The 24,469-nt window shown below is 39.3% G+C and overlaps 1 protein-coding gene across 1 annotated transcript in view; it reads right to left on the minus strand.

Moving 5' to 3' along the window:
• Nucleotides 1-3,644: 3,644 nt before the first annotated feature.
• Nucleotides 3,645-24,469, minus strand: part of camkk1a (calcium/calmodulin-dependent protein kinase kinase 1, alpha a) — a 52,120-nt gene continuing 31,295 nt past the window's right edge. The window contains exons 3-17 of the mRNA XM_062988614.1: nt 24,016-24,063; nt 23,464-23,517; nt 18,407-18,458; nt 17,617-17,750; nt 16,338-16,374; nt 15,137-15,158; nt 14,561-14,649; nt 11,798-11,997; nt 10,616-10,669; nt 10,096-10,169; nt 8,649-8,736; nt 6,904-7,032; nt 6,518-6,621; nt 4,678-4,725; nt 3,645-4,141 (exon numbers count right to left, since the gene is read on the minus strand). Of these exons, the coding sequence (XP_062844684.1) occupies nt 4,060-4,141; nt 4,678-4,725; nt 6,518-6,621; nt 6,904-7,032; nt 8,649-8,736; nt 10,096-10,169; nt 10,616-10,669; nt 11,798-11,997; nt 14,561-14,649; nt 15,137-15,158; nt 16,338-16,374; nt 17,617-17,750; nt 18,407-18,458; nt 23,464-23,517; nt 24,016-24,063 (1,215 nt within the window). The 3' untranslated portion in view covers nt 3,645-4,059. The remainder of the gene's footprint in view (nt 4,142-4,677; nt 4,726-6,517; nt 6,622-6,903; nt 7,033-8,648; nt 8,737-10,095; nt 10,170-10,615; nt 10,670-11,797; nt 11,998-14,560; nt 14,650-15,136; nt 15,159-16,337; nt 16,375-17,616; nt 17,751-18,406; nt 18,459-23,463; nt 23,518-24,015; nt 24,064-24,469) is intronic.

Consider the following 24,469-nt stretch of genomic DNA (forward strand, 5'->3'; position numbering starts at 1 on the left):
CTACCTGAGCAGTATAAATCAGTATTTTAATTAGTAATTTAATTTCCATTTTTTCCATTTTTCTCCCGATTTAACAGTGTCAATTTGTCTTCCACTGCTGGAGATCCCCAATTGCATTCGAGGAGGGTATATTTCCTGCTCACGCCCCCTCCGACCCGTGCGCAGTCCTTAGCGGACCATTTCTTTTACGGCTTTATCTGCTAATCAGGGTCCTTGCACAGCATTTAAAGACCCTACCCACATAAGTCCGGTCATCCCACTCTAGCAGACACGGTAGCCAATTAGAGTCTGCTGCAGGCACTGCCAATTATGCCTGCTAGATGGCACCCAGCTGACCAGTGGCAATGCCGAGTTTCGAACTGCAGAGTTCCGAATCTCGGTGCTGGTGTGCTAGCGGAATATCCCGATGCACCACCTAATTTAAAACTTAAAATGGGACATCGACCCTGCATGCATTGCATACACAACATACACATCTGATTGAACTAATCAGTCCATTAAAAACACACAACGAGCTAAAAATGTGTGCATTACAGCAGAAAAAATAAAAAAGTGCAGTGCAGGGGTCACTCTCTTTGGATGGATGCGTTCGTTATGACAGGTAATGAGGGCAGAGTGTTATTGAAATACAGAAGCCAAACACAATCCTGATGACATGATATTTATGTAATTGTATTATGTAAATGTATTTTCCCCACTAAATAGTATATATACATTTAATAAACAGCAGAACCCGGATGAAAGTTCATTAAGTTAAAGGGGTTTACACTTATAAAACATAAGTGTAGTGTTATTTAATATACTGTACCTGATATTCAAGCTTTTATAAAGTTATACTTTATAAAGTTATACAGAGTTCATGGCCATGCTGTAGATCACATACAAAACGTACAATCACAAGCAAGTGCATAGAAAACATTAACATGCTGAAAATGCAGTGTGAAATAAGTATAAATACACACACATGCTGAGTTCTGCACTATAACTGACAGGATGTACGTTTATTAACCCAAAACATTTTGGATTGATTAAGATCAGAATGAAACCATATTTAGTAAATATTTGATGACTAATTAGCAGCTTTTATAATTTGCACTGTCGAGAAGCTTTGCTACAATATGTTTCATTAAAAAATGAAATGATTGATCTTAAAATGACTTAAATAGCCAAATTAAAATTGTGTAATTAAAAAAACATTCTACTTACTATTATTAATAATTAATATTTTGTTGTGTTGTTTTTAACCACTTTTAAAAAGTTGTTTGGGTGAGATCAGGTTGGCATAGAAAACAAGATTTTAAAAAAGAACATCTTGATTACATTTGGATTTGGGTGAATTCTAGTGTTAACTTTTATTAGCGGTGTTTATAATCTGAAAATAGTGTGTCTGTTGGTTTTATTCAGAGGGAAGGTGAAGGTGGTGAACAGCCGTCATCTAGTACCAGAGGGATCGTGTTGTTTTGTTGTTAGAATAACAGACAGCTCTAATGCTAATCACTGTATTCAAATCAAACAGAACTGAGCCATCCACTTGTTTTCTGGATGAACACACATTGATTCATTTATGCGTTTATGAGTGCCAGACAAACTACCAATTCTGTCAACGTCTCTAATTGACAAATAATCTGTTGAGAGTGGCGACGCTCGATGAATAATAACACATTCGGCTCCTGTCGAAGACAATAACATGTGACACAATATGCATCCTTGCTAGCAATGGTTGAATATAAGAACATTTACCTTCATCCTGTGTGTTTAAATGAAATGAAAAGCCCTCTATCTGTTTGGATGTTAGCCCTATTCTGAATTAATGTGTCGTGAGCATGTGCGTGTGTGCACGTGTGTGCAAACTACATAGCCCTCATAGCTCATTCGAATGAAAACACCTCTTGTTTTGTGCATGTGTGGAAATTGAGCATTGCAAAACCGGCCGTCTATACAATAAATATTAAAGTATGCAAAGCACAGCAAGGCAAGACGACATCAAAATGTGATTATGTACACATGTACAAAATGCACGTCTGGCGTTATGTTCCTCTGTTCCTGCCTGTAGGTGGCAGAGGGATTATTTTCCCAGCCAGCATTTAAGCAACGGTCCATATTGCATGATTAAAAAAATCATGTCCATCCACAGTAGTATCACAAAGAATCATTCAAAGAATCGTTCGAAGATTCAACTCAGTTGGTCCAAAAAATCCCAATCTACAAAGAGACGTGAAGGATGAAAGTTAGAGTGCAGTAAAAGTACAGTAAGCTCCAACTTTTTTTCATGGATATTTGTTTTTGGGGTCATGGACATCATCACAGTGTGGTAAACGTGTTGTTTTCCGTCCTGGTAATCTTGTCCACCAAAACGCTTTACAGTTCCATAAAAAATCCTTTTTTTCCCTTTATAGATGAATTAATCACTCACAGTCCAGATTGGATAAAATACGCAAACCCTCTCTGATAATAAATAAAAGTAAGTTGTTATGATTAGTGATATTATATTGGAGCTATGGGTCATATAGGTTGCGTGTCCTATAACAAAAGGCTCTGATTCTCCAAACCCATTTTCAGCTTATCCTGAGAGAACTGCACAGATGGGTGCATTTGCAAAAACAGGGATGTCAACCAATCAACAATATGGCAAACTCTATACAGTCAATAAAAGAAATGGCAAAGAACACACCAGGAGCACAATGTGCGATGCTAAAGGAAGTTAAAAAAAACCCCTTACATTTGATACATTTTCCAACAATATAAAAAACAAAAACCTGCATGTCCAATTTTTCTAGATATTTATAGAAAAGTTTAACATAGGGTGTGTTCGAAAACCTAGTGAGCTGCCTTGCTGTCTTACTGTCTACATAGGCAGCTGCCTAAGTAGAGAGGATTCTAATAAGTCATTGACTTATAAGTCAGGTTATTCGAACGCACTACTAACACAGTTAGCCTCATGCCATTTAAACCAATAGGATGAGGTGGCACAACACACTAGCATGGCAACTAACATCTCCCTCCGTGTATCGAAAACAAATAAATACACTTGTGCAAGTTTATACAAATTAAAAATCAATAATAATTTATTTACGTTTGAAAATAACTCCGTTCATTGCTCTGCACCGCCCGCCATATTTTTTTAATCTTTTGTGAGAAAAGTTGTGCTGCACTGAATGCTTGGATTGCCTTCACCGCTAAGGCGGCATCGGATGCTTCCTCAGTGTTCTGTCAAAATCCTGTTCAGATTTAAGGTGCCTTAATAGACAGCATTTTAAGATATCTAAGAATTCGAACAGCCTCCTTCTCGGGAGCACAAAGGATTACATAAAATGCAGTCTACATAGAGAGCTCACTAGGTTTTCGAACACACCCATAGACAGAAGTTAGATTGTGAAGCATGGTGGTCAGAGCATCATGGTTCTGATCTGATGTGCTGTCTCTCAGCCTGAGCAGCTTGGAATCATTGAGGGAAGAATACATTCAAAATTGTATTTAGAAACTGGCTGTTCATCCAAGAAGTCCTGGAATGGTTAAAGTTCCACTCCACTCAGACTAGGTCCAATCAGCAGTTGTTATAAAAAGAGGGGTTCACATATTTTCCAGCCTGGACTGTAAACAATTATTTAATTGATAAAGAAAGACAAGAATTGTTTGTGTGTTTAGGCATAACATGTCTGTTATTATGACTTGGAATAATTCCTGTTTAAACCGGGTAATTTCATACAGTTTGTACACTTTTGTAGCTAGCACAGCAACTGGAACGTGTTTTGAAAGATCCTCCTGTACTAATATCACTGAAGGAACGTCAGCTGGATGGCACCCACACTGAAATATGGGAAAAGCCTTCTGTGTTGGATGTGGCTGGATGGAAAATCAATATACAGAAAAACAAAAGGGTCGAGCATTTAGTCAGGGCTCAGTGTTGAGGTGCTTAGGATCAAGAAATTTCTATTGAAGAATCAAAAATTTCCAGGCAGCGGGAGCATGGTGTAGTGGTTGATTTATGTATCCATGTACAGTAGGAATGGGTAGTAAGGGGGAGATATGATGAGCTGATTGACTGATGAGCACATAGAATTATGAGTGATCATCAGAAGAGGACGGTGGTTCATCTTCATCCAGGTCCTCCAACTCTGCTTCTCTTCCACCTTCTCCACTGCTGCCTTTCCTGTAGGAACAAAACCCAGACAGAGGTAATAAGGTTCTTTTGAAAAAAGGATGCTACAATGTCATGTAAAAAAGTATATAGACACCTGTCCTAATTATTGTGGTCAGGTGTTTTAGTCCACACCCATTACTAACAGGTGAATAAAATGAGTTATATAACATGACTCTGTCAAGAGAGTCTGTCAAGTTTGGTGTGGTGAAATTCTAGTGGCGTGCACAGTATTCAGACCCCATGCAATACCTTTTAAACAAATTGGAACCTTGATTGTGGATGATTGTGGTATTAACATCAACAAAAAACAGTTGGGTGTAAAAAATGGGACACTGATATTGTAAACATGTACCATGTACCCAACAGCAATAAACACAAGGGGAGAACATAACCCTGTGACAGGATGCACAATAAGCACACCTAAGAGTAAGAAACCAGTGGAAACACACACAGCACAGAGTGATCAGGACTGGGGATTGGATGAAGATGGATGATGCAACTGACAGCTCAATATGTTCATAGAACAGACCAGTTACCTTAAAGAGGGGTGCAGTTTTAGAGAGGGCCGGAACGGCCACGAATCCCTGCAGCGAAGAAACAAAGTAAAGGAAAGAGGGTGAGAGGGCAAAGACTGAAACGGAGGAAACAGAAAAGCAGAAAATTTACCTTTAACCTGGATGTGATCAAATCCAGAACCTTGACTCTTATGTAACATTACATGGTCAATAAAATGGTCCAATTTAAGGTCAAACTGTTATGAATAGTATTTTAGGGTAAGCTTAAGGTAAGGTGCCAAACTCAAGCGGCATCATTTTCCATTTTGGCAGATTTTAAGACACTGATCAGGTAATTATTTGAAAAAGCTACCAGCCCCCTTATTATTACTGCTTGTTAGAAAATCTTAGAGAAAAAGCCTGTCAAAATGTTAAAAGAAAATGGAACAATGACACCTAGCAACATCTACCTGCTGTCCTTGGGTAAAACACTCAAATGAGCGACATGCAGCAGAGTGCCAGCAGAATTTAATGTTTTCTATCGACCTGCTGTTGCTGTGAGACGGACAGAGAAAGAAAAAAGCAAGAAGACTGTCGAGAAGAGTGACACAAAGACTTTAAGAAAAAACAGGGAAAATAATTTTGTATCTCACATATTCACTTTATTCTAACCAGTCGTCCATCTTCAACCCGGAAACTCTGCCAGTGTGGGTGCCAACATAAAATGACATGAATAATTGACACAGTGCAGGGAATGCAACGTTTTTATCGCAGAATACTACAGAAGCACAGACTGAAGGTAAACCTGCTCTGTGCTACTATGGAAACAGAGACTGTCAGTCTAAGATTTAAGTATGGTTAGTTATTATCAGGGCTGTACTATTAAACTTTTCAAACAAATGTGAGGAACTTAAACCTTTTAAGATGTTATAAGGGTTTAGAAAATTAGAAAAACGTGGCATTTACTTTTTTGACTATTTAATACTAGTAAAAAAATAAGACTATTTACTTAAGCCATATACAAATTGGGTGTGTTCGAAAACCTAGTGCGCTCTCTACATAGGCAGCATTTTACGTCATCCTGCGCGCGTTCCCGAGAAGGAGGCTGTTCGAAATCCTAGATGCCTTAATATGCTCACTAGTAAGGTACCTTAAAATGTCAACGCTATTTTCACTCAGAAACGAGTGAGCATTCGATGCTGCCTTAGTGGTTGAGGCAATCCCAGCATTCAGTGAGGCACAACTTTTCCCACGGAAAAATAAAAAACATGGCTGACGGTGCGGTGGCCTCAATCAGGAACCCAACAGTGGCAATTTGGCAGTAGTGGGGCTTAAACCGGCAACCTTTTGGTTACTAGTCCAGTACCTTAACCGCTGAGCTACTACTGCCCTGCCACTATATGAATTAAAGTATTGGGAACCCCTTCTAACTATTCAGTTCATGTGTTTCAGGTGTAATAAATCAATTAAGTGCTTCCAACTTCGTAGCAACAGATTAGGGAAGGCCCTTTCCTGTTCCAGCATGACTGTACCCCTGTGCACAAAGCAAGATCTATAAAGACATGACGATAAGCTTGGTTTAAATAAACTCCAGCCGCCTGCACATAGCCCTGACTTCAGCCCCACTGAACAGCTTTGGAATGAACCTGAACATCAACTGAGGCTTTCTTGACCAGCCCAGCCATACAAATGTTATTTTGACTAAATAAGCACAAATTCCCACAGACATACTTCAAAGTCTTGTGAGAAGCCTTCTTAATAGAGTGGATGCTGTTATGGCTGAAGAGATCACATAGAGATCACTGTTATGGGATAAAATTATTATAGGTTACTGGTATTGTCTTGGCTTAAAGAGCAGCCAGTATTTTGGGGGTATACTCACATAAGCAGGTCTCCTGGGGCAGACATGGACCGCTCCTCTCTCCTTGTGGGACACTCAAAAGGGTTTCCAAATGAACGTTTTCGCAACATGGCCTTTACCAGGATCTACATAACAACATAGTAAGGCAGGGTAAGTTTATTTGTACAGCACATTTTATACACAGTGGCAATTCAAAGTGCTTTACATAAGGAAACATTAAAAACATTAAAACAATCATGAGATCTAGAACATTATATAACAGAGAAGTGAAGGAAGACGATTCTGGTATTATTAAAATGTGCCCACAACATTAATTAACCATGGGCACATCTAAGCAGCTGACATAGGGTCTAAATAAGATAAGCTAAGGCTACAGAACCTGAAATGCTATGAGGAGAGGTACTTACCACTGCAGACAGACTGGGAACAAATTTAACAGAGTTCTCTATATCCTCCTCTGTCACCTCCACCACTGTACAGTGCTCGTCTTCTAACGGCAATGTGTCAGCACCATCCTGAGTCACCCACGGATCCAGCTACACACACATGACAGAAGCCATGTTAAATCTCCAAGGAATAACAACAAGGTCAAAGAATCCATCTATCCATCCATTTATCCAGCCATCCATTTATCCAGCCATCCATCTATCCATCCATCAATCCTACTATATATCCATCTCCATCTATCTGTCTATCTATCCATCTATCCATCCATCAACCCTACTATATATCCATCTCCATCTATCTGTCTATCCATCCATCCATCCATCCAGCTACCCATCCATCCATCCATCCATCCATCCATCTACCTATCTACCTATCTATCTATCTATCTATCTATCTATCTATCTATCTATCTATCTATCTATCTATCTATCTATCTATTCATCTAGCTATCCATCCATCCATCCATTCACCTATCCATTCATCCATCTATCTTTTCTTATTTTGAATCTTGGCACCCATTTAGTCAAAAGACCATTTGTGAGGTCAGCCAGTGGTGCTGGACAGGCTTGGATCACAATTAGCATTCCAGTTAACACTAAAAGTGTTGGTTGGGCTTAAGCTCAGTGTTTTCCAAGCACCAGTCCTTCTCAGTCAATCATGTCTGTGTAGACTCCCTGCTGGCCGACAGAACAGCTAAGATTCAAACCCGGATCTCAGTGGTAGTGGGCTAGTATAATAATGTTAAAATGAGTTCCTTTGCATTACTGTTTTAGAGCTCGTTGTGGGCAGTGTTCTGATTAAAATGCAGAAATATGGAGATCAATTCAAATGAACTGAAATGTATTCAGAGTGTGTCCTATAAACCCATTTGACAGAGAAGAGGGAGCAAGAGCTCTCGAACCTGTCTGCAGTGTTCTCATGGGGATTCTGCCATAATGGAACATTTTGCATTTCAGTAATGACAGTCTGAATTCATTTCCCATGTATTCTTTAAAAAAAAAAGTTTATTTTTTATTTTACACACCAGTTAAGACATCTCTAATTCCCACCTGCTTTCTGGGACTCCTCAATCGCATGACTAACATTTCTTGTAATTATTCTCCCATGCAGATCATGTTGGTGCAAGCAGAGGATTGCACAATCACTCTTGTGTCGGCTAAACCATCATGCAGGTCTCTCCGGTACACGAGCAGTTCTGTCTGAGAGTTTATCATTATCTACATCTACTGCCTTTTACCTAATGACATTATTTCCTGTCTTTTCAAGCTTTGTAGGCATAATTTTATCTCGATTTTCAGACGCTTAGTTAGCTATGTAGAGGAGTTCAAGTTGTTAAATGTTAGCACAAGGTTTAAGTTACTTAGAAAACTATATAATACTTTGGAATTTTCATTGGATGACAGATACTAATAATTTTTTTGCCTACCTAACAAATCAGTTAAGGTCTGACCACAAATCTGCTTAAGACTTTATAATTAAAAGTGTGTGTGTGATCTTACGCACTCAACACAACTTCTATGATTTATTATTTACTTAGGTAATTATTATTTAATTAAATAAAAAAGTAGTGGTGCATTATTTTCCCCAAAAAACATGGATGTATAATAATATCCAATCTAAATAATAAAATAAAAGGGTGGTGGTTGCTCAGCGGTTAAGGTATTGGACTAGTAATAATAAGGTTGCCAGTATTCAGTAAACTCACCTTAATCTCAGGAATGGTGATCCTGTTGTCTGGATTTTTGTCCAGCATTCTTATGATCAGGTTCTTCAAACCCTCACTGATAGGAGGCCTGGAGGAGCAAGAAGTCCTTTTGTTAAAGCTTGAAATTGGAACAAATCAGCAGCAATAATATCTTTTAGCATGAAGAAACAACCTGTTGTTTTAAACTTTGTGAATATCTGGGGTCAAACTATAAAAAGTCAATTTTTTCCATAGTTTTTAACATAGTAGGGCGACACGGTGTCTCGGTGGGTAGCACTGTCGCCTCACAGCAAGAAGATCCTGGGTTCAATCCCAAGGCAGGGCGGTCCGGGTCCTTTCTGTGTGGAGTGTCTGCGTGGGTTTCCTCCGGGAGCTCCGGTTTCCTCTCACAGTCCAAAAACATGCAGTCAGGTTAATTGGAGAAACTGAATTGACCTATAGGTGAATGGGTGTGCGTGTTGGTATGTGTGTCTGCCCTGCGATGGACTGGCGCTCAGCCAGGGTGTTACTGTGTGCCTTGCGCCCATTGAAAAGCTGGGATAAGTTTTTGTAAATGGTTCTTGTGTTAACTTTGCATCCAAAGGCTGTTTGGCACTTGGTATTGGTTGTTATCAAGATGTTTCCTGCATTAGTATGGTGTGATCCTGTTTCATGACTTCGCTGTACCACTTCATGGATGAACCGTTGATGCTCGTAGACTTTATGACAAAAACTTTTACATTTAAACAGGGCTAAAATGAATTATTTAATAAATACACTTGTTGTAAAGGTGGAAAAGGAGCATAATCCACCAAAATGATGCTACTATAAGCTCTTTAGTACAAAATATTCCACCTATAAGTTACAGTAATTAGGAACTTCTGCTCATACTGTCAAAACACTACTAATTTTCTTTAATCAACTACACAGGGCTGTTTATCTTTTAACATCTATTTATTCATTTTTTTACCACTAACGTGATATAAAATTACACACGCAGTGCTCTTCCACCCCTACACAGTAGTGTCACTTGAAGGCAGTTGTCTGGGTAATAAGAGTGAGAAAGTACATGTGGGTGTAAGAGCCTCTTAAGAAAGTGATTTCATTAGCTGGTGACAACCTGTCCAATCACACAGTCAAGCTGTCAATCATCCTGACAGCCCCCCGCCTCGTGAAAAACCGCCTCACACTCCGAACACACGCTCGATCCATCTCAAAAGCCTGGTTTATGTAAGGAGAACAATAAAGACGAGGAGGCTCAAGGCAAAACCTCTTGTTTGTTCCCGTTAGCGCTTTAGCTATCTGACAAGTGAGGCAGTTTTGACCAAATAAAGCCTTTTGTATGGCTTCATCCAGCCTAAAGTTTCCACACAAACGCCTTGAACAGTTTGCAGTGACAGATCACCCGTCTCCTTTTCTCTCGTGTTCCTCTGATAAATCATGAACAGGAGGAATCAGAGGAACTCACGTCTCAGGGAACTCCACCGGCTTAATTCTGATCTTATTATGGAGAGCCAGGATGTACTCGTCGATAAAAGGACACTGTGGAGACAGAGAGAACAGAACACACAGACATGGTCATGCTGTTTTTTTTTTTTTCAAATACAAAGAATATTTTATTAATATAAGCATTTTATGTGCACATTATCAATTAATTTAAAATATATGAACTCATTAAATGACTTTCCAGAAAGATTCTAAAAAGACTGAGAGCCACAGTTGCATCAGCCGCAGCTGTCTGTATCAGTGTGGGCGTCTGGCTGGTCGATAAAACAAATAAGACTGTAGCTATTAGCACAAACAAACATACATGGTGAAAATGGTGCTCCTACATTATACTATACCTACTTAAATACACTATACTATAACTGTCAGCGATGGTGGGCCAGCGCATTAGACCGCTGCATCACCCGAGCACTGTTTATTCCATTTCATAGGCAGAAGAGCAACACATGAGCTTGGAATGTTCTTTTTCCTTAAAGTCTTACCTTTCCATAGACAAAGCAGTAGAGCGTCACGCCCATTGCCCACACATCAAGAGCCTGCAACAGAAAAGTTTATAGTAATAACTTTTGTCAGCCTTAATTATTCCTCTTACCCTGGTATTTATCATTCAGCATGTTCAACAGTGAGAGCTTCTTGTATTGTATCATTTATTAATTTAAAATGGACCAATCATAATCCAGTCCTGATTCTTTGTTTTATTTGTATATGCATTTTACCCCAATTTTCTTCCAAATTGGTCGTATCCAATTACCCGATCGCAATTCGTCTGACCGAGGAGTGTCTGACACGTGTGCAGTACCGACCCATCTTGTTTTCTACACAAGTAGAGTTCATATGGATATCTGTATTGTGCACAGAGAGTCACACATCTATACCCATCACCCCCTTACCTCATCAATCAGCCTGCAAAGGCAACAATTCCAGCAGTTATGAAGAAACCCTGTTCAGCCATTGTCCCGCCCCTTACAGACACACAGCCAATCGTGTGTCTGTGAAAGCACCTAGCCGACTGAGATTTGAACTCGGGAGCTCGAGATCTCATGGCTGGTTGGCTAGTGTATTTTACCACTGCGTGACCCAAGTGCAAAAAGAAAAATGTCCATCAGATGACCCAACATTGTTTATAAATGTTGGTTTAAAGAGGTTAAAACATGCTAATGCTTCTCAATGTACTTGTATGCTTTGCTTGATTCAAATTATTAATAAAAGATAAACACATTTACATCTTTTTCATGTTGTTCAGTTCAAACCAACATAAACATAAACCAACATACAGTATTGGGCACCGAATTCAGAAGGATATACACAAGACAAAGGCAAATCAAAGCTGTCAAGAATAGAAATATTCACCCTCTGATGTATTTGTACATTATTAGGAAACAACATTTAATTGAACAGTGTTAAGTGGTAGCTTCACGGTTATGGTACTGTACTAGTATTCATAAGGTTGCTAGTTCAAGCCCCACCATCGCTTGGTGGCCACTGTGGGCCTTAAGGCCACTGAGTTTGTTCCTCAACTAATAATTGCTCATAATTGTAACTCACTTTGGATATAAAAGCATCTGTTAAATGCCAACGATGTGAATGTATGGTAATGTGTAACTGTGTCCTTTAACCACGCACGCACGCACGCACACACACACACACACACACACAGCATTTACCTTTCCACTGAAGCTCTTGCGGTTGTCAGACAGCGTCTCTGGGGCCATAAAAGCCGGAGTCCCTGCAGTGCTGGAAAGCAAGGCGTCGTTGCCCTCGAACTGGTTACTAACGCCAAAATCAGCAATCTTCACATGGCCGTCATCTCCCAGCAACAGGTTGGACGGCTTGATATCCCGGTGGACGATCTTTTGATAGTGCACTAAGATAAGGAAAAACAAGGTAAATACAATTAATACAACAGCTTTTCTTTTTTGCTGTAACTCTGGTGTAATTACATGAGAAACAATGTTTTATATTCAGAATTGTACGTAGAGAATATTGAAATTGTATTAACAAAACAGAAGCATTTATAAATATGTGCCACTAAAACAAAGTACACTAAAATCAGCCTTTAGCCATGACAACCCCCCGGCTCCCATTAAAACCTGGGTGAGCTGAGGAGTCCACAAGAGACAACCCGAGAGACTAGAATCTGAAAAAATACTCTAACTTGCAACCCTTTCAGATTCCAGTTCTGTATTTTCCAATCTCATTAAACATTGAAGATTCAGTGCTAGACATACAAAGATAACAAAGCACAAGACACACTGCGCTCAAAAATCATTTGGCAAGTGTTTAATTTACTAATGCTGTAGCTCATCAATACGAATAGCCACAACAATAAAATACACTTCAATCTGAATGTAATTTCACTGTAATAAACAGTGTCATTCTAAATAAAGACACTGATGTAAGAACAAGCAAACAATTGTGGAGGAAAAGAATACTGCTAATACCCAGGCATTGATGGAAAAAGAGATCTGGCAACCACTCCCATCAATGCTGCTGCTGCTAACTGCTTAAACTGGGGTGGATTTCACTGGAAATCACCACATTTTATTTCAATGATCTTACTTACTTGCATTGATATGAGTTAAAGAGCCACAAATTGCCAAGTACATGGTGCCCAGGTCACAATTCCAAAATTGGGATGCAAAAAAAACCCAAAACAACAAAAACACGGGCATTTGTCATGTTTGTGATATTTTAGGCAACTGATTCTGCAGAGTACTGATATTACTGATGGTCACAATTCATGCCAGCACACTAAAGCTGATTGGATGAGTAGTGACTTTCTGTTACAAGTGGTTAATCATGGATAGAAGATTAGCCGAGTGCTCTTCAGTAAATTGTCAATTGTTATGGTTGATTCGCCAATTTAGAAATACAAGCATTATAACGAGTAACAGATAGAGGGTAAAAATACGACGCATCAAACCTGTAACTAGTAAATTCAGGTATTTTAGAAACACACATCACTAGTGGGTGCATTCATTTCGGCATACTATCTTCTCAGATAAATATTGACAATAAAAGGTCGTATTGAAGAGCGTAGCAGTCATAAGAGGCCACTTTTTAACCGATCAGTGTCAAACCAGTTTATTACATTTCTGCTACTGTTAACAGTAAGTAAAAATGGCAACAACATCAAGAGCTTCATCATGTGGTGTTTGAAGGACGCCAAAAAATGCTACAGTAGGCTACATTAATTAGGTTGAAGATTTACAATAATCTAGAGCTATTTTGATGGTTTATGCTCAGCTTGTAAACAATATGCCAAACTTCCTTCAGATGCTGACAAAATTCTAGGTTTAACCCTTGGTGCCGTCCTGCATCCCCGGAACATAATGCACCACCATGGCACATTGTATCTGATAGGAACAGTGGTAGCCTAGTGGGTAGAGCTTTGGGCTATCAACTAAAAGGTTGAGAGTTCGAATCTCAGCTCTGCCATGCAGCCACTGTTGGGCCCTTGAGCAAGGCCCTTAACCCTCTCTGCTCCAGGGCGCTGTACAATGGCTGACCCTGCGCTCTGATCCCAGCTTCCAAACAAGCTGAGATATGCAAAGAAAGAATTTAATTGTACTGTATATGTGTATATGGCAAATAAAGGCATTGCATTCTATTCTATTCTGGATTAAATATCCAAATCTGTTTAGTGAGCTCTTTAAATTGAAAGACATCCAATAATAACAATGGAATCAAAGAAAAATAATAAACCCTTGGACAAAAACAAGTGATGACAAATTATTGGCTCAAACTCTGGAAAAAGGAAAATGATCTCTTCATGCACAAAAGTATACAAATCTTCAGACAACAAATATAAAAATAACAAAAAAATCAATCCAAGCTCCAGAGTCCCATTGTGCAGATCACAGATCAAGGCTTATGTGGGAAAACAATACAACTTTAAACAGCACACTGAGTTCACTGAGTTCCTCTGGGTGCGCCATACAGAGCTGATGAAAACCTAGAACTCTCATCGCCTCAGTGTTGAAGGTTCATTAAAAGTGGATCCTTCTTTCCCCTCACACAGCTGCAATCGCTTACAGACAGCTCGAGCGTGGGAGAGATCAAGCACTGTAATAGATATCGATCTCTTACATAACACGAAGCATGATGTAAATTTATACTGTACTGATAAACATCAGGGGGGCAATATCATTCCACAGTGAGCACTGGTTCAAACTGGCCACTAAAAAAATTACAAAATACGCCTTAAAATGAAAGAGGACTGGCCAAGGTTTAATGAAATGAAAAGTCAGTGGCCGACAGGTTATAATGGCAATTCTTAAATTACTAATAGGAACTAAGTTCTAATAAGTCAATTAAGGTATAACAAATAAGTTCATTATAACTGAAAGGGTGTGAATACTATATGACATTTTAGTTCGCCCTCTCATTCTAGCTTTGACTCTAGAAAGTCCCAAACGACTACTCACAGTACTCGATGCCCAGGACGATATCTCTAAAGTACAGGCGTGCCTGCTCTTCAGTTAAGGGGCCGTCTGTAGGCACTTCCATCACAGGCCTGAGGAAAACAGGACAGAAAGACATGATAAATGATAGATGAAGAGGTCTTCAACCTGAAGAGTCTACTGTTTAAATACTTCACAACCAGGTAAGTCTATAACCTAAACAAATACAACCTAAAATAATACAACCTGATACATTTACAACTTAAAGAATTCACAAGTAGATAAGCTGAACCTGAATCGTACACAAGCAGCTTAGAGGCTAAGAGGCCACAACCCAAAAATTCTACAAGCTGAAGAGTCCACAACTCAAACTCACTGGAAAGCCGAAAGAAGACGGGTGAACTTTGGGGACATGTAGGGTTTTGGTTTTCCAAACTAATTTTAGAATATTAATTAGGATTTATAAATGATGCAAACAACAAATAGTTCTCAAATTGTTCGCTAAAACGTGACTGCTGCCTCATATAATTTATATCGAACAATTACACTACGTTCCAACCGAACAGAGAATGACATTTCGGGGAGGACATGAGTACTCACCCCTTCTGCATTAGCTCAAACACTGCAGAGAAAAACAGAAAAAAAGAGAAAAATAGATGAAGGGCTTTATACTACATATTATACACAAATTACATCCACTGTGTAGCTATTCAATGCTCATCTTGTTCCTTTTTTACATAGTTTACGTGCACTATATGATCAAAAGTGTACTGACACCTCATCATGAGCTTATTGGACATCTCATTGCTTTATGCACAGGGGCAGTCATAGTGGACACAGAAAGGGCTTTTACAGAAAGGTGTTTCCACAATGTTAAAATCAATCTATTTAGGCTACTATCTATCTTTTTAATGTGACTTTTTAAGCTTGTTAAATAAAGTACACAGCCAAAATTATGTGGACACCTGACCAGCTGGAAAGAGAGAGGTGTCCTCCACTCTTATAGGAAATGTGAAGAATGTCTGTTGGAATCACAGGAAGGCCTGGCATGGAATCACCACTTGGGGTTCAGGGCTCTGTGCAGGCAACTAAAGTTCTCGTCAAGCCGTCTTGTTGCTGGTCGGCCTCTTCCTATCTTACCATCATCAACTTTTCCAAGCAAAATTGTCTTTTCCAACAACAGTTCTTCTCATAATGTGTCCAGTTTGCTTATCTGAGCTTTGAGTGAGAGCTTTGGTTTGATTTGGTCGAGGATCTGTTTGCTTGTCATTGATATTCTTCCTCTCATGCTTCTGATTGTCCAGATTTCACATCGTTAAGGACCAAACACAAGACTATAGTCTGGAAAATTCTGAGCTTTGTCTGGAGAGACAAATTTCTACACCTGAAGATGATCTCCAGATTCTTTGTTCTTGCTGGAACCTTTGCTGTTAATAACTGATCCAAGTAGGCAAAAGCTGGCCATCACTTTAACATTATATCCATCAGTTATGAAGTCACTGACCTTTCCTGCTGTAATTTCCTACTCCACTACTTAACTTTCCTTATAAGGTTCTCCTGTTTTTTCTGCTCTGTATGCTGGTTCATCATTACATTAAAGGTTATTGATGTTTCTTCCAGCAATCTTTCATCCTCTATCATCTATTAGTCTTGTTTCTCTCATTATGTGTTCTTGGTTATAGAATGTATATCATATCCCACATCATTGACAAAGTCATAATTCTAGGAGTAAGATTTGCTAGGTTCGTTCAGTTCATTCCTTTAAACAATGACAGTTTTGTAGCTGAATTATGATTCATACCCATGTGGAGATTGTCCTCCGCTGGGTCATCCAGCACCTAAAACAGAAATGGTATGTGGATCAGAAACTCCCAGAGGTTCTCCAGTGGTGTTCAGATCAATGTCATAGAGGCCCTACAGTATAACTCAGAACTCGTAAACTGGATTATAAAATGCAGGCCTACGGGACATTCAAAAAATAGGACAAAAGCATGAGATGATAAGGCCTTTGCAGATATTTTATTAACTTGCTACACTAATCCTACACGACTACAGTGACGGTTGGCTACTTATGTAAACGCTTGTAATATCATGTGCTTATTTACTTTGCGGTATCATTTCTATTGTAGACGTTAGACAACAGCTATGAGAGGTTGGTAAAGCCTTAAAGCTTTTCAGTTTTCCCCTAAACAGAAATCCAACCTGTGGAATCTGTCGAAATTTGGAAATTAAAAATGTAAACTAATCAAGGATGTTTTATTGCTTGTTATAGTCAGTTGATTAATATTGGCCTTGTGTCTGATATTTTGCAGAGAGGTTTAGATTTAAGGGTGAAATAAGCATCTTTTCAGAGTGGATATCATGTAACATAAAAGCACTTGTGAACAGCGAATGACTGCAAAACAGCACTGTTGGCAACATCCACCTCATACTTAACCACTGAGCACTGTGTAAGTAGCAATTTAGAGCTTATTAATGTACCTTTCTAAATAGCAAACAAGAATCTAATATAAAGGCTTTGTAAAGCTATGGTTATTAAAGTCAAAGTAGATATCTAAAAATCAGAACTCTATGTTTCCAATGTTTGACTGCCCAACTTAGATTTGTTAATATAAACAAATTTAGAATTTGATGCCTGCAACACACTAAAAAAGTTGGGCCAGTTGCAACTACTGCTCGACATGAATAGTTGCACTTTTGAATTTAAAATCTTGCCCATTCTTGCTTGATACAAAACTTTAGCTGATCAACAGTTCATGGTTGTTATGGTCCAAATCTCCTCTTCATAATATGCCATACATTTTTAATAGGAGACAGATTTGATCTGCAGGCAGGCAAGTACAGCACACACATTCAGCGTCTGCAAAGCCATGTAGTGCTTTATATGTAAGAATGAGTTTTGTAAACTGGATATGAGGTGGAACTGGGAGCCAGTAAAGTTACTGAAGTATAAGAAATATGGGCAGATTTTCAAGAGATTGTGGAGTCTAAAATGTAAGTAAACCATTTAACCATTAAGCTACCACTAACCATAATGACTTAATGAAGGGTTTTTAATACAGCCGAGAACTTAAATTTACCTCCACCAGTTTGACTATGTTGAGGTGGTCCAACTTTTTCAGGATGGCAATCTCTTGGTAGACCCTCTCAAGGGGGCCGAGCACTTTAGGTTGTTCACCTGCCGCTGCTTTAGGGCCTCTAGGAGGAGGACGTCCTGCAAACACAACACAAGCAACATTAAAAACACAGAAAATTAAATTATAACTGTAACACTTTAGTACTGCATATAATAAAATAAGAATAAATAATACTGCATGTAATAAAAACAAGAATCTGTGATTTGTTTAGTCACTTAAAAAAATTAACTGACGGAAGTAAAAAAAATAAAAAAGTAAAATTTTATGCCTGCAACACACTAAAAAGTTCAGACAGTTGCTTGTTTTTTACTGTTATAATACCAATCATTGCCAAAAAAATTTACTGCTAAAATACTAATCATTGCAGTTTTGCAAGTGAAATTTTTGTCTATTTTTGCTTGATACAACACTTACAATTTATGGCTATTGTGATCTGGATCTCCTCTACATAATGTGCCATACATTTTAATAGGAGCCAGTTTTAAACTGCAGTCAGGCCAGTCTAGCACATGCACTCTGTGTCTACAAAGTTATGTGTAGGATGAAGCCTGGCATGGTTTGCAGACGTTGCCTTAATGGCTGCATATGTCTGACTAAAATTCTCAAATATGCCTTCGTGCCAATGGTACCTGCAAACAAATTCAAATGACCCATGCCAGGGGTAGTGATGCACCCCCATACCATGACAGATATTGTTGTTTGAACCTTTTGCTGATAACAATAAAAAACGTACGTGGAAAGCCACACTGCTTCATCAGCTTCTTCTTGGACACCACTTTCATTGCCTGAAAAAAAAAGCCAAAAATAAAGAGGTAAGTAACTTAAGCTTAGCCCATTTTACTTGGTCTCAGTTTCTGTTATTATTTCCTGCCACTGGCACAAAATGCGTCTGTCAATCACGACCGTTATTTAAGGAGTCTGAGATTTTGAAGTGTGTGACATAATCAGGCCGACTTCTTTCCATTTCTACATTTATCAAACAAAGAGGCGGCGTATGCTTGTGTAAGTCCAGGCTCACGTATCAATCTCCAGCTGTAATGGAACTCTCCAGGATCACGCTGATTCTGGCTAAGTGATTGAAAGTGATTATGGAAATCCAGCAGCACATTTAAATGAATAATGGATCTGCAGCTTGTGAGGAATAATGGCCTCATAAAGGGCGATTTATCCACCAGCGGGAATCAACTTGGAATAGAAACGAGGTGAATGGGATGCAGTGTGATGTGAAGGAAAAAGAGAATACAAAATAGGAGTACTATTGTACCCTCAAATATTTGAGTACCTGATCATGGTGGCATGACAGCTTTCAAAGCGTATCATTTCATATCATTTTTAATGCTTCTGCAAGTCACAATTAAGACAAAGAATTAAATAATACACATTTAATAACCTCTACTAAAATGTTTATATATATATATCATTTGTTTACGCATTTTCTGCCCTTTATCTCCAGACTTTTAGCGCATCCAATTGCCCAATTGTGTCATGGTTCCTCTCCACTAATGCCGACCCCCCGCTCTGATTGAGGAGAACGAAGCTAACCCACGCCCCCTCCGACACATGGGGAGCAGCCGTATGTATTGTCACCTACACTTGATGAGTGCATATGTGGATCAGCACTGTGTACGGAGAGACACACCCTGAGAGCGCTCTTTTCTCATCTCTGTGCAGGCGCCATCAATCAGCCAGCAGAGGTCGTGATTGCATTAGTTATGAGAGAGACCCTATCCGGCTTAATATCCCACCCCTATCTGAACAACAGGCCAATCTTTGTTCATGTGGCTTCTCAGCTCAGCCGGCAGGCAGCTCTGGTGCTCCAGCGTGTGTTTTACCGCTGCCCCACCTGAGCGGCCACCTCCACTGAAATTTCTAACATTTCTTTTTTTATATAAACACTATATGGCTGAAAGTATGTGGACACACCTTTCGTTTAATGAGTTCAGGTGTTTAATTAGGTACCTACATTGCATGAGCGTCACCACAGTGCCGACTTTTGATTCGTCATAGCCAAACCCAAACAAATGGAACGGAAACACCATCAGCAGCAAGCGGTAGATATGTGCTAGTCTGGGTGCATTTGCCACTGCTGGGCCCCTGAGCAAGGCCCTTAATTCTAAATCGCTCAAACTGTGTTCAGAACAAAAGTGTCTGCCAAATGCTGTAATGAGACTTATTTATTAGGACAGAGGTAGCTTAGTGGTATGATCTAAGGGTCGCTGGATCAAGCCTCACCTCTGCCAATTTGCACTGTTAAGCCCTTAAACAAAGCCCGTATCCCTTAATTGCTTGTGATGTAAGTCGCTCTGGATAAAAGCATCTGCTAAATGCTGTAAATGTAAATGTGTTAAAACAGAGTAAGCTCTGTTCAGCCTTAAGGTTCTGCGCTTACTGGAAACATCTGCTTCAGGTCCAAGCCTGCCGTCATCCTCTTCCATTGGCACAATTTAAAATGAGCCTGTGTTTTCACAGGTTAAAAAGTGTGAGTGTTACATAACAGTGTGGACATTTCCTAAATATGCTGTAAGAAATGAAACAGTGGACGATGTTACAGCTCACTGGATTTGATTAAGGACAGAGTACCATCTATTCAACCCAGCAAAAGCAGAAGGATTAAAGGGGCAGTTGCAGCCTAGCAGTTAAGGTACTGGGGAAAAAAAATGCTGGTTTAAACCCCACCACTGCCAGGTTGCTACTGTTGGACCCTTGAGCAAGGCCCTTAACCCTCAATTGCTTAGACAGTATACTGTCACAGAACTGTAAGTCTTTTGAATAAAAGCATCTGCTAATCCCCAATAATGTAAATAGTAGTAGCACAAAGCAACATGGTTACTAAAGTCCTTCTAAAAGCTTAAGGTCTCTGTCTGTAAAATGTTTGGCATGTTCTTCACATGTCTGTAAGGGCTTTTTTAGGTAATCCAGCTTCCTCACACCTCCCAAAGACATGTAGGAGGTAAACTGGCTGCACTGATTCACCCCAAACACCTGGAGACCCTGAAATAATGAATGTAAACGACAGTCCAGTCGTTATAAGCTCCCCAAATTAAATACAATGTTATCAGTTTACAGTTTTTTATCCATCCCATGAGTCACTTCAGATAAAAACATCTTATAAATACACACGTGTACCAGCACGATCAAGCGCAAACTCCGGCGTCCTGGTACGACGCATCTGTCTGAATCTGTTCAACACAATGACTAATTAACATCTCATCCAAATGAAATAAAACGACTGATTAAAAAAGATAACCGCACCTGCGCCTATTCTCCTGTGTGAAAAGCGGAAAGAGAAGTGCATTGTGGGAATACTGAGCGCTGCGTCTTATGATGTTTTGAAACATCTCTGCTTATTAGGACTAACAAGATGCCAATTTGTGGCACCTGGGCAAGAAATTAGGGATCTGTAATGAAAGGATGAGAAGCTTTTAAACAGCTGCATGGTAAAAGAGGGAACGTTTGTTCTGTCTGTGTTTACTGGTTCATTTCTGGTTCTACAATGTGTAACTGGTTTTGAAAAAGAACAAAAAGAGGTGCCATAAAAAAAAAAAACTGCTACAACAAGGGACTCTAGTGGCTGGTGGTGGCTCCATAATGGTATGGTGTTTGTTTAGTTGGCATTACATCGGACCCCTTATAAGTCTCTGACAGGTGAATGCTATGTGTGCCTCCTTTCTGGCAAGTTACACCCGTTCACGGCCCGCATTCATTCTGATGCGTTTGGTCTTTTCCATCAAGACAGCGTGCCGCCACACATGTCTATAGAGAACAAATTAAAGAGGAACATTCATCTGAGTTTGGGGTTTTGCCATTCCTACCTAAGTCACTAGATTTAGATTACAACATTATCAAACACTTCTGGGATGCCATGCAATGCCCTGAATCTGGTTTTCTACGATAAACCACATCCTTTAGAGTTCCCCATAGACACAAGTCCAGGGGTGTTAAATCAGAAGAACGTAGGGGATCAAATAGTAAAGCGTGTATACATTTTTGGTCCCCAATCATTTAAAAACATTTCAAACTTGTTCCCAATATGTGAACACCACAGGGTTATTTTGAAGATTGCTTAATACTGTGATACCGGGCAACTGTGGTTTTGTTTGAGATGGTAACTACAAACGTTGAGACATTTAGTAAAATAGAATAAAAACAAGAATCTGTTTAAATGTATGCACCATTTTGAAACAAGCCGGTGTTTGATGTATGATTGACCGTGACCCTGACCAGAATAAAGTGGTGGTAAAACATGAAAATGAAACTAACATGTAATGAACATGGTTATTATACCGTGGAAAGGTCAGAGCTCATTTTCAAAGCAATTTAAACTAGCACAATACTGCAGAAGTCATGCTAAACCCTGTATCAAACACATCTCAGATGAACCCAGTCCCAGTCTCCCCCCGTGTTCATTGTGGATTCTGAGACTGTACATGTGATGGAGCGAAAATACCCTCAACACTCTAATTAGCTGACAAGTCATTATGAAAGTGTAAAATAGAGGATGTTAATTACAACCTCCATGCTCTAGGCTCACTGATTTCAGAAATCAAGCCGCACAGAGAAAACCTGCTTAGTCGAAGTGCGAGATGCTGTAAGAGTAGTTTTGCTGTCATTTTGATTGTTATTATACTGTATATATCACAACACTAATACTCGTGTAGTTAAAGGAAAGGGGGAAAGCAAACAAACATATTATGCCTCCAATGCAGTCAGCAAACTTGCTATGGCAACTGAAGATTTCATTATAATATTACCCAGTGGCTGGCACCTAGAGACAGAATGAGACAGACATTTTTATTTTATTATTCTTTCTTTTCTCAAGAACTCTCTCAGTGCTCTTGGCTTTTCAAAACGATGTGTTCAGTCAGAGCTGAAGTCCATCACCAGTGCTATAGGTCATTTCCAGCCTGAGTGGACCATCAAGTGAGAAAAGCACTAACCCAATTTTACCTCAAGCTTCATCACTTAGCATCACCACACACACACACACACACACACACACACACACACACACACACACACACACTCTCATAAACACACAAACACCACACACAGGTCAAAGAGGACCATTATTTCAATCAGAGAATCTCACTTGTCACCTAAAGCTGATGCAATTAATGGACATTCAAGTGTCTTAACAAACAACAGAACCTTTAAACACTTCAGACCACGCCCACCACACCAACCAATAGACAGAGAGATAGACAGATGGACAGACAAATAAATAGACAGATAGACAGAAAGATAAACAGACAGATAGACAAATAGAGAAACAGACATACAGACAGATGGACAGACAGACAGATCAACAAACAGACAAAGAGACAGATAGAGAGATAAACATACAGACAGATAGATCGACAGACAGACAGATAAATAGACAGACAAACAGACAGACAAATAAATAGATAGACAGATACACATACAGACAGATAGACAGACAGACGCACACAGACAGACAGACAAATAGACAGAAAGACAGACAGACAGATAGACAAATAGAGAGATAGACATACAGACAGACAGATAGATAGACAGATAGGCTGACAGACATACATACAGATATGTAGATAGATAGACAGACACAGACAGACAGGCTGACAGACAGATTGATAGACAGACCGACAGGCAGATAGACAGACAGACAGATAGACTAATAAACAGACAGACAGACAGATTGACAGACAGACAGACAGACAGACAGATAGATACATAGATAGATTTTTCCTACAGGAAACCAGGAGTGCACTAACTTTGTGTAACACAGAACATTAGTGACACTGAAAGACTCACATAATACTTGTCGTCGTCCTCGTTGTAGGCCAGTTTGACCACTCCATACGAGCCCTGAAGATAAAGAATGGTAAAAAAACAGTGTAAAAATTAAACTCCACCATGAGCATTACATACACATTATGGCTAAACGTATAGGGACCATTTCATTGGGGTTGAGGTCAGGGCTCTGTGCAAGTCAAACTTATTAATTTATGTCCTTATGGAAACAGGAAGCATCCTTCTCCAAACTGTCGCCACACAGTACATACTGTATAAACCCAATTACATAGTAGGTTCATGTGCAATTTTTATTGCACTGGCAACGTCCACTGCATGAACACCATCCACGCTGGGTTAGGAGAACATTTATTTGTTAGCCACTCATGCTGGGACTACTTGACAGTGGGCGTCGCTGTTGTGGTGACATTAAATCGACTCCCAACCTGGCCTTCCTTATCAGACGCGGCCAATTCACCTCTTTTGGTGGGATTTTACACTTACCTGTGGGGCTTTCTGAAGGGTACGAGACATCTTTTGATTTTAACATGAAGGATGTGTAATTCTACTCACCTTTCCAATCTCACACTTCAGTTTGTACTGGTTAAGCTGGATATAGTCCTGAAAACAACAAAAAATAATTATATTATTATAATTATTATTATTATAATTATTATAATATAATATAAAATAATAATATATTAAACTATACCAAAGCAAACTGTTTTCACTGTGTTGTTTATGAAGAAACCTTTCAAAATAATTAGACAGTAATTTCAGGGTAATTAAATGCCTGATTAAACACGATCACAGGAACATTCAAAACAAAACCACATGGGCTAGCATGCAGCACAAAGCTCAGCAACACACACACACACACACACACACACAAAGACACTCTATCTAAAAGTATTTGATACTGTATTTATTTAATTCATTTATTTATGTACATGTTTTAAACCGTGCTGACACAGTGGTTATATTTAAGGCAGGAAGGGTAGATAATTCTCATCTGTCAGCCTATAGT

This window comes from Trichomycterus rosablanca, chromosome 26 (genome assembly GCF_030014385.1).
Source record: "Trichomycterus rosablanca isolate fTriRos1 chromosome 26, fTriRos1.hap1, whole genome shotgun sequence".
NCBI lineage: Eukaryota > Metazoa > Chordata > Actinopteri > Siluriformes > Trichomycteridae > Trichomycterus > Trichomycterus rosablanca.